Raw genomic sequence first — 16364 nt, forward strand, 5'->3', positions numbered from 1 at the left:
AGCAATAATATCCAAATAACTCAGCGTTAGCATTGGGAAAATTTCCACTCATGTAATGTGGGTCAATTGAGCATGGCATTGAAAAAATAACAATACTATTCATGCAAGTCTGCCATACATAGACATATTCCCCGTATACTCTGAGAGTACTGCTACCTTTGTTTACATCCCATTTAGCACGGCATCTCTGAAGTGACATGCTGCTTTGAACATAGCAATACTGTAGACCGAGCTAACTACTTAGCCTCCGAATGTAATAATGGGTTTGAAATCGAGAAACAAGCAGGCTAAAACATACCACTTCCACACGGAATAATCGTCCATAGTCAGCCACAAAACAGCAATCATTTATTCATTCATTCATTTTGGAAAAAACGCGATAGAGTGAGGGAGTGATATTCGAACCGCGAGGTCATGAGGAACGACTGTGTTACAAATCCAAAAAATGTGATGTGCAGAAGGGCAGTAAACCTCTAGGAAAGTCTATATCAGTTGTCACCAACCTTCTTCAGACCAAGGATAGTTGATTTCTAAGAAAAACACCATATTACCTGCATTTTGCCGATGAGCGATTATTTTTCAAACGGCTAGAATCGGATCGGACGGTGAATCAGTCGGGCCCTACTGTGGAGTGACAAATAATCTATCGTGAAACTCCACAAGCATCCTTGATGGAAGCTTTCCACAGCACTCAGCTGATGGAGGTGTGAACTGGTATGAGCAGTTTCCATCACCTTGTCTTACGTCCATTACGCCTGAGCCCTTCCTTCCAGCACTATCCCTTTCAAAGCACAACACAAAAGGCTGCTTTGAACCCTCACAGCCTATCAGACATATTCATGAGAATAAAAGTCTCAGATAGAAAGTGTTTTTCCTCAAAGGTAGTACACAACACGCTATAGAGAAAAAGACAAGTGACTGGCAGGTTACATGGCAAACACAATGGAAAAATATCCGTAAAGAGCAGCCACCAAACCAAAACGAGCGCTTTCTGTTGATGCTGTAACATATTACAAACATGAATGCTAACCTTTGCCGCTGAGTGTGCCGCTTGTAGAATGGCCACAGGGTCCTCAGAAGGCTTGGGCTGGAAAAGGCAACAAGCTTAGCGTAAACGCTACAATGTATCAGCAATGACACATCAATGTGTTCATAAGAGGCATTTCCATCTTTGCTAAAGTACACTTTTACATCTGACTTCATAATAATCCCAGTTAATATGATTAGTCACACAGTCACAGGGAACAAGTAATAGTCCATACTTACTACTGTATGTTAGTACTGGAGCCTACTTTATATGTCCTTCATGTCCTCTGTGTACAGTGTGAACCAGTATAACTCAACTTACGTCACAGGCTAGGAACAGAACTCGTACGTAACCCGAGGACCACCTGGACAACTGTGGCAGCAGCAGATGGTCTGCTATGAACTAAGGATGGACATCTCTTTGTGGTAGACCATTCTATACACGGGTCACCGTACCATTCAAAAAACTAAACCATTCCATACGATGTAGAAACGATACGATTGGACAGTTACATTTGTCGATACAGTAGACATGGATCTTACATTGTAAAATAAAGAATCCATTATATAAAAGTGTCATTCTTACTGTATTTTCAAATGTGTAAAAGAGCGCATCATATCCCCAAGCATGCTGTAAAGTGGGGTCCCCAAACTTACAGGCGCAATGATAAAAAAAACAACAAAAAAAGCACTTAATAAGAATAATAATTTCTAAATAACTGCATTGAATGTTATGTAAATGGGTATCGATTTTGGGAATGTGCGCCATTATTACACAATTAGAAATCCCCCAGTTTTCGCATGTTTAGCAGCAACCTGTCCCACTTTGTTGGGCCGTCCTTGAAGCCACCATGTAACTTTGTCCCAGGCTGCACAGATAGACTACTATACTGTATTTGCTCCCAAATGCTGATACTATGTCGGAATGCATAAAGGTAAGATTCAATGACCCTATTGAGTGTTACTGTGCATATTTGTTCTCTGTAAAACAAAGTCCAGGCTTGTACTGGTGGATGGTGGCTCTGTATTCATTTAATGCTTTTCATTTGATGTTGTTCCTTTCTGACTTATATATGATGTATTGTGTAAAAGATCAATTAGATGGCTATAATCTATGATGTACTTATGTTTTGCTGATGTTTTGAAAATCTTTCCCGGTGACTAGCTAGCACACTGCTAATGTTAGCACTGCTAATGCTATTTACATCCATTCTGGTCTTCAGTCATGCTCAGCTACAGAGGAAGCGAAACAATCCTTTCTCCGGCAGCACAGGCTCTCGCGTTGTTTAAGAGATGGACTGTCAAGCAGTTGCTAGTCTTGCGATACCTGGCGCATGTCTTTACAATCCATTCATCTAAGGATTTATCGCTGATTCTTATCCATCCAAGAGGCTGATACCCATGTAACCGTATCGCTCTCTTGTCAAACCGGATATCCAGTTGAATCCAATTGAAGTTTATCCTTCACATCCCTACTGTGAACGTGTGGCCCAAATTCACAGTGAGACACAAATTCACAGCATGCCACATTTTAAATACATAAAAAGCCTTTAGAGAAATGTGATTATGTTATTCACGCTACTGCATATGACAATAAATAAATAACCATGCCAGCCATATCAATGAAATGCACAGCAGCATTCAAATACTCATTAAGGTATTCATAACAAAGTCAATGCGCCACTGCTCAAATGTGTCTTTTGAGACCCAAGCAAGGAAGCATCACCACACTTAACATTCCAGACCCCCTGCATTGCCCTTGAAGACCCAGGTGCAGACAAGGTAGCGTATACAAAGAAGGAACAAGAAACACAGCCGAGGGAGAAGGGAAAGCCTGCGGTCAAGCAGGTTGTACCTGAGAGGATTTGTGGCCTCTCGCATGCTAACCACGCAAGCATCAAAGGGGACAGCGGGATGTCGAGATCCAACGACCCACAGAGAAGCAGAGAGCAGAAATAACAAGACAGTGTCATCATCACATACGATACCAAAGTATTTCACCTCTGCCCTTTTTGCATTACAATACAGCAACACAACACGAGCAACAAGCCAAAGATAAGGGCACGCTCAAGTGAATGCATTTCATCCCATGGTATTATCTTCAACCCACCACCACAGTCACACGCTGCAAAACACGGCAAGGAGGCCTGTTGCAACACACTGCAGAAAATGGAGGACATGCTGCACTGAAAATTTATAATAGATCAAAAATATTATACAGCAGAACCTTGCTTTTGATGAAAATTATTGAAAAAAATATGTCTCCGTTTGTGTACACCATCTCGGTTATCCTACACCGTCTCAGTTATCCTACACCTCTCGGTTATCCTACACCGTCTCGGTTATCCTACACCGTCTCGGTTATCCTACACCGTCTCAGTTATCCTACACCGTCTCGGTTATCCTACCCAGTCTCGGTCATCGTACACCATCTCGGTTATCCTACACCGTCTCAGTTATCCTACACCTCTCGGTTATCCTACACCGTCTCGGTTATCCTACACCGTCTCAGTTATCCTACACCGTCTCGGTTATCCTACACCGTCTCGATTATCCTACACCGTCTCAGTTATCCTACACCGTCTCGATTATCCTACACCGTCTCAGTTATCCTACACCGTCTCAGTTATCCTACACCGTCTCGGTCATCGTACACCGTCTCGGTCATCGTACACCGTCTCAGTCATCGTACACCGTCTCAGTCATCGTACACCATCTCGGTCATCGTACACCGTCTCGGTTATCCTACACCGTCTCGTCATCCTACACCGTCTCGGTCATCGTACACCATCTCAATTATCCTACACCGTCTCGGTCATCGTACACCGTCTCAGTCATCGTACACCATCTCGGTCATCGTACACCATCTCGGTTATCCTACACCGTCTCGTCATCCTACACCGTCTCGGTCATCGTTCCATCTCGGTTATCCTACACCGTCTCGGTCATCGTACACCGTCTCAGTCATCCTACACCGTCTCGGTCATCGTACACCATCTCGGTTATCCTACATCGTCTCGTCATCGTACACCGTCTCGGTCATTGTACACATCTCAATGATCTTACAGGCCAAACAAAGCATCCATGCGCTGATGACTCTCTGTGAAGAATGGATTGTTGTTCTTTTACAGTTGGGACACTATAGACAGATTCAGCCCAGGGAATCCATTAGTCATCTTTATTATGTGTGTGTGGTGGTTTATTTGTTCTAAAACACACACAGAATGATGAACAACTCTGTATCTGTCTCCTTCCCTCCTCCTTTCAAGCACTGCATAGTGCAGCGATGAGGCGTTCAACAGCATAATGACAAAAAAACGGGTTTCCGCTGTTAACGTGTGTCTGGAAAAGTGCATTACATATGCAGGTAATGCAACAAAGCCGATAAAAGCCTGCATGTTTTCCTAAACTTCCCTTCATAAGTCTATGATTTGAGTGCAATGAAAATATCTCATTGGTCTCCAATTTCACATTGTCTGGGATCCCAGTAATTGGAAACCTCCCTGTCAGGGGAGAAGGTTGGGGACAGCCCCGGGTATAATTTTAGGTGATGTGTCCTCCTGGCTGGGGGAGTTTTTAAAAGAGAAAGAAAATCATGGCAGGCACAAAACAAACAAACTGAGGGAGAGACCTTACATCATTGCCAGAGATGGTGAAGATCCTTTTCACACGCTTGTAATCTTCCTCAGTGGGTATGAGCCCCGGGACCTGCAAGTGCAGGACCAGCAATTGCATGCAATGGAATGCATCCATGAAATGTGCTTTTGGATGCAGGGAATACATAGCGGTACGTATGGAAAGATGAACACACACACACACACACACACCTGTTCACCGGCCTGGGGGGCTGCAAAGGGGGATGGCTTACCATTGGTGGCCACAGATGGACAACAGGTCTCCTTCATATGAACACAGACAGTTTAACACAAAAATGGAACGGAAGCATGACAATGAGTGAAGGAATGAATTTTGTTGAAGCTTTGCATTTTCTTTGCCATATGGAAATATACTGTATCACTGTATCAAGTCCAAATTTAATAAAGCTTAAATGCATATCATGTCACTGTAGGACTTTTCTGGAGCGCCAATAAAACCAACAGAGCTATGGTCTGTGTGTAACTGAGAATGTAACCATATCATTTTCAAAAACGCACTTTCACACTCCACAAATACCGTTGTCGTGTTAACTTACGGATGAAACCACACAGTTTTATCAGTTTGCAGTTACAAAGACTTTACACACAAACCGTAAGACCAGGGGTTGGCAATCTTTACTTTCTTATTTTCTTTCTTTCTTTTGCCAAGGCCAAAGGGAGCCACAACAAGAAGACTAAAAAGCCGCATTTGGGTTGCCTACCCCTGCCTTAGACACAACCATTTGTTCCAATGTCATCCCCCATGCAGCTTGAAGCCATGTCGTCTAGGGGTTTCCCTGGGGTGCACTGATGTATTACCCCAGCTTTAGCTTAAGTTCACCCTCCATATTGCACCACTAGATTCAGAAGCTCAATCCCAACCGATCCATGGTATGCAACACCCCACTATTTGTCATATCTCTTGATGTTTGACGAAACATTTTGTCCCAACGATTGCAGTCAGGTGTGATGCTGGAGATATCAGGGCTGCCACAAGATCGGGCTGATCCGGTTGCTGTATCACACTCATAACTCTGGGCCACACTCTAACATGGTAGGTGCGGTAATGCGCCTCAAAGCTGGCATGTCCGCGGTGTACTGTGGTGAAGTTAGTTTCACATTGGACGTCGGATATTTGGTTCCGTAGCTACAACGGTAGTTCCCCCTCACTCTGCCCGGGCTGCTGTGTCATGGTGCGGGGAGCACGCCCGCTGTGGCGGAGCTACGTGGTGGCCGTGGCCATCCTTGGTCACTCTCCGGCCACCCCACCAGCCATCTAGACATGTCAGGTATCATATTATTGCCACCCTGATGGGAGTAATGGTCTCACCTTGGCCACCCCAATGAAACATTTCTGGGTCTGCCACTGCTCGCACAGGAAGCGCTGCTCTAACCGCTGGTTGTTTATACTAGGGACCGTCCATAAATTACTATTATGCTGAAGCGAGTTTGTTAAAAGAATGTCATATATTCTAAATCACACCACAAATTGATCTATAAGCATGTCAAATGATTAGTCCTACCACAAAAGTATTTTGGATGCCCATTTTTTCCAGTTTGATCTTTTATTGGATCTTTTATTGGATTAGGGACCTGACTCACAGAGGTTTGTTACAAAAGCCAAACAATATTGTTGGTCATGCTGTGTAACAAAAACGTAAATTCAGCAATGCTTTTGTGGCATTAGTTTTTAATGCTTTGAAGAGCTATTTTCATAACCATAGTCAATTCCACAAATGCATGGTTTGTAACAAAAGCTCATTATTAAAAAAATGGATCGGTACTGGATCGGACCAGCAAGACTATAAAAAGAAGGGATGGGATCGGAAGCCAAACAATGTGAACGGGGACACCCCTGCTAAAGACACGTAACATACAACAAGTTTTCATTTGGATTTGACTAAAACATGATTCTTACAGACCCTTCCTCAGCAAGGGCTCTCCTGGCACCATGGTAACGCTTCGCTAGCAGAGAGTGACACTAATGAGTCACAGCTCAGTGCCTAATAGCAACTCTTACTGACTAGACTGGGCCGTGAGCGCACCATTATACCCACTGATGAGGTCTGGACTGATCATAAACTGCTTTGTGCACTCAGTGAACGTTCATTTTAGAAGGCTTCATTATATTAAAGCACATTTTTGTTAGAGATAATTAAGACATTTTGAGAAAAGCGGTGGTCACACACACACACACACACACACACACACACACACACACACACACCCACACACAAGGTCTCTAAGGTGGAAGTTGTCCTTCAGCAAACGGTATGACCTTTGTTATTATCAGCCCACATGCTCCCCTCAGGGGTTAAACAGCAAACATGCAGATTGTTTCACTCTGTACCTCTGCTTTCTTTACAGCAACTGGACGTGGCTTTGGGATAAACCCTGCAGGGGGTGCCAGAGGGTCTGTCTTTGGGACAGGGAGGAAACCTGCAGGTCTTGCTAGTTGATTTTGTTTGGGTGGAACCGGACTGGGTTTTCTGGTAGGTATAAAGCCAGCCGGAGGATTCAAAAGATTGTGTTTTGGAGGTGGGATGAAGCCGGCAGGTGGGGCCAAAGGGTCAGGTTTGGGCGAAGGGATAAAGCCAGTCGGTGGTGTGAGGGGGTTTGAGCTTGGTGGTGCAAGATTTGATGTACTCTTAGGTCCAGTTGTGGATGGAGACTCCTTGGGTATTTCCGCATGATTCTCCTCCTGTTTGAGCTCCTCTTTTACATCTTCTTTGTGGTCTTGGGTGCGAGTGCGAGGCCGGTGTTCCTTCGTTCTTCCTCTGCCCATGAGGCTGGTCAAGCCCATGGAGATGTCATCCTTGTCCTCCCCAGAAGACTTGGTGGTTTTCGGTGCCGAGCCTGCGGTGGCCTTAGCAGCCTCGGGCACAGCTTGTTGATTCTGCTGCACCGTCCCAGCAGGAACCACACGCCGAACGACTCTTCTAACAATCTTCACCACCTTTTTACCGCTGGACTTTTGCTCCTCCCCTGGAGTGTCTGGACCGCCCATGGCTGCGTTACTATTGGTCTCTTCAGCTGATGTTGCAGTTGAGTGTGGACCACTTGCTGTGTCTAGCCCAGGTTTGGTACTTGCCTGTGACTGACTAGCATCTACATCTGACTGGTGCAAACACATCAAAACAGTCATTTTATGGATGAAGTCATTGGATTCTCAGCATATTTGCCCATTGGCACCATGCAGTACAGTAGGTTTCACTACGATATAGACCACAGTTACTTGCTTTTCCAAGATCAAATGATGTCATGGATACCAAAATAAAAGCTCTGTATCTTTCATTGTGTTACCAAGCTCATGGTGCGCTTCCTAAGGGTAGCCATACAGTCCTAGTCACCAAAAATATCCGTGGCAAAGGAGGAACTCTAAATATTCTCAAATAAATCTTGAGTAAAGCTACTGTATCGATACAGTGGTGCGAAAAACTGTGTGCCCCCTTCCTGATTTCTTATTTCACACGTAAATGTTTCAAATCAAAGAAATGTAAATATTAGTCAATGACAACGCAACTGAACGCAAAATGCAGTTTTAAATGAAACTTTTTTATTATTAAGGGAGAAAAAAATCCAAAGCTACATGGCCTTGTGTGAAAAAGTGATTTCCCCCCCACCCCACCGTTAAAACATAACATAACTGAGATGAATTGAGATCGATCAGTGTGAAAAAGGTTATGAAGCCATTTCTAAAGCTTTGGGACTCCAGCCAACCACAGTGAGAGCCATTATCCACAAATGGCCAAAACATGGAACAGTGGTGAACCTTCCCAGGAGTGACCGGCCGACCAAAAGCGCAGTGACCCCAAGAGCGCAGTGACGACTCATCCGAGAGGTCACAAAAGACCCCACAACAACATCCAAAGAAGTGCAGGCCTCACTTCCCTCAGTTAAGGTCAGAGTTCATGACTCCACCATAAGAAAGACACTGGGCAAAAACGACCTGCATGGCCAAGACCAAAACCACTGCTGAACAAAAACAACATTAAGACTGGTTTCCATTTTGCCAGAAAATATCTTGATGATCTCCAAGACCTTTGGGGAAATGCTCTGTGGTCTGACCAGACAAAAGTTGAACTTTTTGGAAGGCTTGTGTCCCATTACATCTGGCGTAAAAGTAATGCCGCATTTCATCATAGTAACAGTAAAACGTGGTGGTGGTAGCGTGATGGTCTTCAGGACCTGGAAGACTTGCTGTGATCAATGGAAGCATGAATTGTGCTGAAGAAGAATGTTGGTGACCTCAAGCTGAAAGCAACTTGGGTTGTGCAGCAGGACAATGATCCAAAACACACCAGCAAGTCCACCTCTGAATGGATGAAGACTTTGGAGTGGTCTAGTCCAAGTCCTGACCTGAATCCTATTGAGATGCTGTGGCATGACTTTCAAAAGGAAAAGCCTCCAATGTGGCTGAATGACAACAATTCTGCTAAATTCCTCCCCAGCGCTGGAAGAGACTCATTGCAAGTTGATTGCAGTTGTTGCTGCTGAGGGGGGCCCAACCACTTTAGGGGGCCATCACTTTTCCACACAGGACCATGTAGCTTTGGATGTCTTTTCTCCCTTAAGAATAAAAAGTTTCATTTAAAAAGTACATAAAGTGTTGAGTTGTGTTGTCATTGACAAATATTTACATTAGTTTGATGATCTGGAACATTGAAGTGGGACAAACATGCAAAGACATAAGAAATCAGGAAGGGGCCAACACTTTTTCACATCACTGTAGGTCAATGTTCGATGAGTAAAGTGTATTACGCTGATGAGAGCAGACTGAATGTTGTTGACTTCCTTTCAAGAAAATGGAATACTGCTGCTTTCCATACATTACAAGTGTAACGTCTACGGTGTGTATCCTTTCCTCAACTATACTGCTCGGTGGAAAGGTATCTTTAAAGCCTCCATTAAAACAAATGTGTATGCAATAAATCCATTACCTTCAGCACTTTCTTTTAATTGCTTTTTCCTGGCAAACGACTAGCTGTGGGCATCACTTAATTAAATGATTCAGGGGACAATGAAAGTGCATTAAGCGGAACTGCAAACATTTATGGCATTAGCTCATCACCGCTAAATTGGCTCGTAAAAAGAAGAGGATGTTTCAATTTGGAAGGGGGTAACATGATAACCAGTGCTGACAGTAAATAGTGAATTTGGAGCAAATTCTGTACTTTCAACAGTGGAACCTCGGTTTTCGTACACCCTGGTTTTTGTAGGATTCAGTTTTTGACAAAGATTATTGTGAAAAATATGTCTCGTTTTGGTAGGGCCTAACAAACAGTGTGCCTAACAAACTAGTCCGCGGAAAGAAAGCATTCACACATGGGCGACTCCGGCTCTGTGATGAACGGATAGTGGTTATTTTCCACTGGGGACACTAAAGACAGATTTGTCTTTATTATGTGTGTGCGGATGCTTTATTTGTCGATAGAACACACACGTGCCACTTTCCTTTCCCTTGGAGATGAATAAAGTACCTATCAATAAGTACTGGGCACTGTATGCTAATGAGGCGCGTGAGAGTGAGGTAATACCTAATGTGACCAGTAGATGTAGTTATATCCTCAATAATGTTGAGCCAGCGTCTGAAGACCAGACACTTGCTTCTGGTATTCTAGCATGAGAACGTGGTGGCACACCGGGGCTGCTCGATGAGTGTGTCTGACTACAGTGCACCTTGCTGGGCCATGCCAGGTGGCTCCACCCGCTCAACATCCTGGTTCTACTGAGCTTGCTGTGCCAGGCTGCCGTGTTCCATCACAGGCTCATTCAGCAAGACGTCTGGTCTTTTAAAGAGAAGGATGAAGATGGTAATGACAGTGTTGCTTTTCGGGTGGGCTGCTGTTTATGTTTAATCTTTGTGTCTAACATCTTTCTGTGTACTACTTCTCTTTTACTTCTCTTTTATTTTTTCCAAATTCCTTTTTGTTCTGTTATCATCTTTTAGAATGACGTTTTTTACATTTTACACTTATTTTACCAGCATAGAGTGCGTACATTTGTGATACTAAATAACGTGTCAGTTAATAAAAATGCAAAAATCCTTGCGTTTACTGATGCAATACATCGCTGGCCAATGTTGCCCAGTATTTCAGCTGGGGATGTAGCCTGGCTAACTTCTCTCATGGGATGTCAGCCTCTGCACACACAAAATCCTCAACAAACTGCTCTTATTTTGAATGCTCTTATTTTTTTCTCCTCTGACTGTGCCTCTTCGTCCTGGCGCCGCTCCGCTGAAACATTTTGGTATCCTTGTTAAAACATATTGCTCCTGTCGTCATATTTTCCTCCTCCTCGTACTCCAACCGAAGAGTCATTTATTCCGTAATGGCGCCCTACAGCCGCGTAACGTCTACCTTCCTTCAGCATTTCCAGAAGTCCAACTTCTTGTGCGATGGTTAGCATCTTATTCTGCCTTTTGGATGCAGAACGTTTCGTCAACATTGTTGGTTTTGTCGGGGAGAAAACGTGCAAACATACAAAGTTCAGAGTCTCTGCTAGCTGTTTGCTAGCGATCATACAACAGGAAACACGGCAGTTCAGCACAAACGGGATTGATTGACAATAAGGCTGCAGAACACAATGCACATTCATGTGCTGTAAAAAAATAAAATAAAATGTAAAAGCCGATCGAAAGCGAGGCAACGCTGTAATCCTGCTAGCTTGCATTCACGCTCTGTAAGAGGAGTTTCCGCCAACTTCCATTTGGACATGTTCCGTTAGTGTTTGTGCTGATATTCCGCGACCATTGAGCAGTCCGCCTGGGAAATACTTCCCCACATGAAGGTTCCTTCGACTGACAATGACAGCATTTCATTCACATCGTGTCACTTTCTGGACACATGTGGCTGTTTTTCTCTTTAAATCTGGCGTGTGTGGCTAAAATAGCGGTTCACTCTGTAGTCCCGAAATGACGGTATATTATTTCTTATGGATTGGGTTTTGGTATGTTTCGGTTTTGGTGAAAGGTTTTGGAACACATGAACGACCAAAGCCGAGGCTCCACTGTCTTGCATGCTGTGACTGCATTATTCAAGCAGTTAGACCACAGCCAAGGCAGCTTCAAACGCTTCATCTTTGCCAGAATTCATCACATTGGTGGCAAACTTCCAAGAAGGGCAAATTACTAAGTAGTATGAAAAAGCACTTACATCTGGCTTGTTGTCAACTTTAACCTACACAAGGAGAAGCAACACAACAGATCAAACCACAGCTTCCTTTCTCACGTCACATATGACGGATGGATCAATATAGAGAAATGACATCAAAGCAAAAGCACAACAATAAAAACTGGACTTCCCTTTTGTTCCCAAAATGAAAAGCGTGATTTGTACGCCATGGTGATGGGCCAGAAGTCATGAAACAAGCTGCTGGTGGCGAGGAGAATGAATGTATGCAACACAGGAGGATATGAAGCGGTCGGGGGGGTTATGAAGTGGAATTCACACACCAACAGGGCACTAGGACCATGCAGCACTGGGGACAGAACACATGATGACAAAACAGGATGAGACGATTGCTACAAGCGTACAAATCACGAGCGTTTGCCTCAATCACTACACACTCATCGCTCCTTTATCAGGGTTTATCGGTTCCACACCCGACTGTGATAAGCGGAGTTCCGGAAAGTAGGATTCCTTCATCATAAATAGAATACTTTGGTAGTTAGAGCATAGAAAATCTGTTTACCTCCTTCTAAATACACTTTGTAACATGACTAGAGCCCTCTAGACATGAAATAACACCCCTATAGTCACCGTAAAACTCCTATTACCCGATATAGTAGACATAACGAGGGAAAATGAGACACTGATGACATAAACAACTAGGGGTGTCACAAGATCTCGTGAGATTAAAATGTGACAAGATTTCTCACTCAGAAGAAAAAAAAAATTTCTCTAGGCCTGTGACGCTAATAAATGAATTCCTTATTCACACAAGGAATGAAAATGAACTAGCTAGTTTCGCCGGTCTGTGTGTTTTCCTCGTCTCTACGGCACAGAATACACATTCTGGCCTTTTTCTCACAGCACTAAGTATTTAAAAAAAAGAAAAGAGTGTCACAGTGAGAGGTTTCGCCCAGCTTTCATCAGTTTGCACCTATAAATAGTTTCAGCAGCAAAAGGAGGCCATTCTCAGATGCCATCAGAGCCCAAATGGAACCGCAAAGCAGAACACAAGCACCCATACAGCAGCAAATAACACACACACACACTCAATCCACCAGAGGCCCAAGTCCATTACCTTCTCTCTAGGCCTGGTTAACCTTCCAATCTTTGCTCCGTCACTGAAGCAGGGCCAGGGTGGGGTATAAGAGCCGGTCGGGTTTAGAATGAGAGAGGGGCGAGGGCATCCTGGAGGGCGGGGTCAAAGTGGTACAAGTCTGGGGCGGGGGCTGGGGGGTGTAATGTGAGAAGAGCTGAGCAGTGAGATAGGACAGCTGCTGAAACGCAGATAGACTATAAATAGAATGTGCGTAAACTCCTGCCACCCTCCTCCCTGGCGACAGGCAATCAAAGTGGGGGTCTCCCCCATTCACTTACTCAAAGTGTCAAATTTGTAACCCCGCTCCTACTTGGCTGAGCCAAAATTGCAACAAAGCAAGCAAAACACTGAAGCGCAAAAGCACTGACCATCTAAACGGAAAACTCCATTAATACAAGCTATCTGTTCACTCCCAGCCTGTGTATGATCATATTCATACTGTATAGAACATATCATTGGCTCATTAGCTCATCTAGTCAAGCAATTCAAATTAGAAAGTCACGTCACTTCGCCGGGACGACCACAAGAGGGAGCCACAATCAAACGTACAACTCTGTCACACATCTACAGTACATGAAGAGATGCTTCCTAGCTGTACTGGATGTCATAGATTTAGCTCCTCGTGTATCCAGGCGACTGACGTAAGCAGGATCTTAAATTCTACTGCATGTCCAGTCTAAATAAATGGCCGCAGACAAAAAGATGAAGTGTGACAGTGCTAAGGGACACTGGTTGGCTGGAGCGTCGGATGGGGCCATGGAAACCTCGGCTCATGCCTAAATTCCGCCTCGGTCTGCGTACTATATGGCACGTGTCTTGTCTTATTAATACACCGCCAACCGTGGGCATTGTTAGCCTATTAGCATGCTAACCAGGAGTTAGCTCCATCTCACAGCTATAAAACTCTCAAAGTGTTTTGTGTTAATATTGATTCATTTTAATTGGATCTCTCAGGAGAAAAATTGACTACATTTTGGTTAGAGTCTGACCTTCTGGAACAGCTTAATGACGGTCTGCCCCCGTTAACGTTTACTCGGTCGACAGACAGACAACACGTTGTCAGTAAACTTTTATTTCACAGCCTTTACATTGAAAAGAGAACATGGAGAAATAAAGCAAAATAGCAACTTTCTTAGTCCATTCATCTGAAGCTTGTTGTTGGGATAAATGGAGTAACGGGCAAGCGCTGAAACGCACCAAATCAATATGAAGCAAACACAAAGAGTTAATGCTTTGGTGCACAACAAAAATGTCCATCAGTGTTTTCCAAAGTCAAAGCTGATGGGTGTGAATGTCTTGTTTGCCCTAAAACACCATAGCATCATAGCATGACTCAGGACGTTTAAAAATATTCACATCTGAGAGGCTGAAATCAGTGGATATTTACATGTTTATATAAAAAAACAATGAATCAAATATCAAAATAGTTGTTGATTAATGGAATAATCCATTAATCAATGAATTGCTGCAGTTCTAGTCAATTATGACCCACATCAGAGGCATGATGCTAACTCACATTGGAAATTCCAGACACGCGCTAGCGGTTAGCATTAGCGATTTACATGCGGATTTCAAACACGTGGAAATGTGACAACTAATTAGACATTTAAATGTACATTAAACAGATGATGCATGTTAAGCATCAACAAGACACAGGTCTGACAAATCGTACGTCTTTCTAAGTGACAACCGCTGCCATAGTCATTGGGTGGATATGCAACCTATCACTATTTTTTTTTTAACTATAGTGTTACTCTTTTTCCTATGTTCTGTATTTTAACTCAACTTCATTTTCAAGTGCAATAAAGCTTTAGATCTTTGCATATTAGCACCGCGCCACATGGACGAGCTTGTCTGCTAATCTAATCCTCAGTTAGTTAGTGGGACGCAACACCATGTAAGCTGTTAGTCCACACATGCTTAGCGTACAGCAAAGATTAAAAACCCATAAAGCATATCAACTGATTCTGACCCACTTCAATCCGCCAATAGCAGGGTTGGGCAAACTATGGCCCGTGGGCCACATCAGGCCAAGCATCTTAATCCGGCCCACTGGGCATTACCAAATTCCTTTTTTAAACGTTTAACATGGAAAGGGCTGCTGGCAACATGATTTGGAGTGCTATTGTGGCGCGCTTGAGTCGCCAAAATGGTCGGATGCAATCTGTAGCGTGTACAAAAAAGTCATCCAATCAACATAACAACGTCAATATACACGACGCACAAAGTAACCTAGCTACTGCACCATGTGGGCATACAAATAAATATCTACGCAGAATACCCATGCCAAAAAAACACCTTTATTCCTTCCGCAAGGCATGCTGGGTAGCCTGTGGTACTCTTTCTCCCAACATTTTGCTGCATTTTTGCTTCATTGCAGAATATGTTGATTAGGTCGTCATTAGGAGTTAACATGCTCTTGATATCCAATGTTTGATTGTTCAGAGTTCATATTGTTGTTGGATGAAAACAGAGCTATTATTATGTTTGTGTTTTAGGTCAAACATGATATTCACACACATCAGCTTTGACTTTGGAAAACAGCAAGGACAGGAACAAGTGTGAACATTGGCCATGCTTTGTTGGAATAAGATGAGAAAAATGGGAAATTAATTTGTCCAGCAGAACCTTGGTTAGCGTTATTCATTCATTCCAGAAGGTTGGACTCTAACCAAATTCATTTTCCTGATAAGAAATCATGAAAAATGTTGACCCAAAACACGTTTCTATAGTTTTACTATAGTTTCACTGGTGTGACATGAGGAAAACAATGTGAAATGCATAGAAGTGATGAATGAAAGGGATACATGAACGTTTCAGCTTACTTTCACCCTCAGTGATTGTTGACGTGAGTGAAAACAGGAAGATTCAACATTCAACATTCAAGAGTTTTATTGTCATATGCACAGTAAAACTGGTGGTTCTGCTATGCAATGAAATTTTGGTTCTGTTCATTCTCCCAGGAAAAAAAAGAAAGAAAAACAGGAGAAAATGAATAAGGTGGTGGTGGTGGTTGATCTTTGGGAACAATCACCTTTCTGGATTCATTCACCCTACTCAAGCAGCATTACGTGGTTGTGCTACAAAAACATGTACTGCATGTGTCGTATGTACTGCATGTATTGTATGTACTGCATGTATCGTATGTACTGCATGTATTGTATGTACTGCATGTATTTTACAGTATGTACAGTATGTACTGCATGTATCGTATGTACTGCATGTATTGTATGTACTGCATGTATTGTACAGTATGTACAGTATATACTGCATGTATCGTATGTACTGCATGTATTGTATGTACTGCATGTATTGTACAGTATGTACAGTATATACTGCATATATCGTATGTACTGCATGTATTGTATGTACTGCATGTATTGTACAGTATGTACTTCATGTATCGTATGTACTGCATGTATTGTACAGTATGTA

The 16364-nt window shown here is 43.2% G+C and overlaps 1 protein-coding gene across 17 annotated transcripts in view; it reads right to left on the reverse strand.

The window, feature by feature from the left end:
- The window catches only part of LOC129169030 (unconventional myosin-XVIIIa-like), a 120380-nt gene that overhangs the window by 92352 nt on the left and 11664 nt on the right, over positions 1-16364 (reverse strand). For 5 of the 17 annotated variants that reach the window (XM_054754963.1, XM_054754980.1, XM_054754967.1 and 2 more), the window contains exons 1-4: positions 7012-7909; positions 4854-4925; positions 4663-4734; positions 1031-1087 (exon numbers count right to left, since the gene is read on the reverse strand). The exons of 3 other annotated variants lie outside the window; for them this stretch is intronic. In XM_054754963.1, the coding sequence (XP_054610938.1) occupies positions 1031-1087; positions 4663-4734; positions 4854-4925; positions 7012-7806 (996 nt within the window). In that variant the 5' untranslated portion in view covers positions 7807-7909. Of the gene's footprint in view, positions 1-551; positions 798-1030; positions 1088-2881; positions 2909-4662; positions 5733-7011; positions 7910-11815; positions 11833-16364 lie in introns of those variants that run through there. 9 more of the 17 variants (XM_054754965.1, XM_054754966.1, XM_054754964.1 and 6 more) reach the window with 5 other exon arrangements.

Source organism: Dunckerocampus dactyliophorus, chromosome 16 (assembly GCF_027744805.1).
Source record: "Dunckerocampus dactyliophorus isolate RoL2022-P2 chromosome 16, RoL_Ddac_1.1, whole genome shotgun sequence".
Classification (NCBI taxonomy): domain Eukaryota; kingdom Metazoa; phylum Chordata; class Actinopteri; order Syngnathiformes; family Syngnathidae; genus Dunckerocampus; species Dunckerocampus dactyliophorus.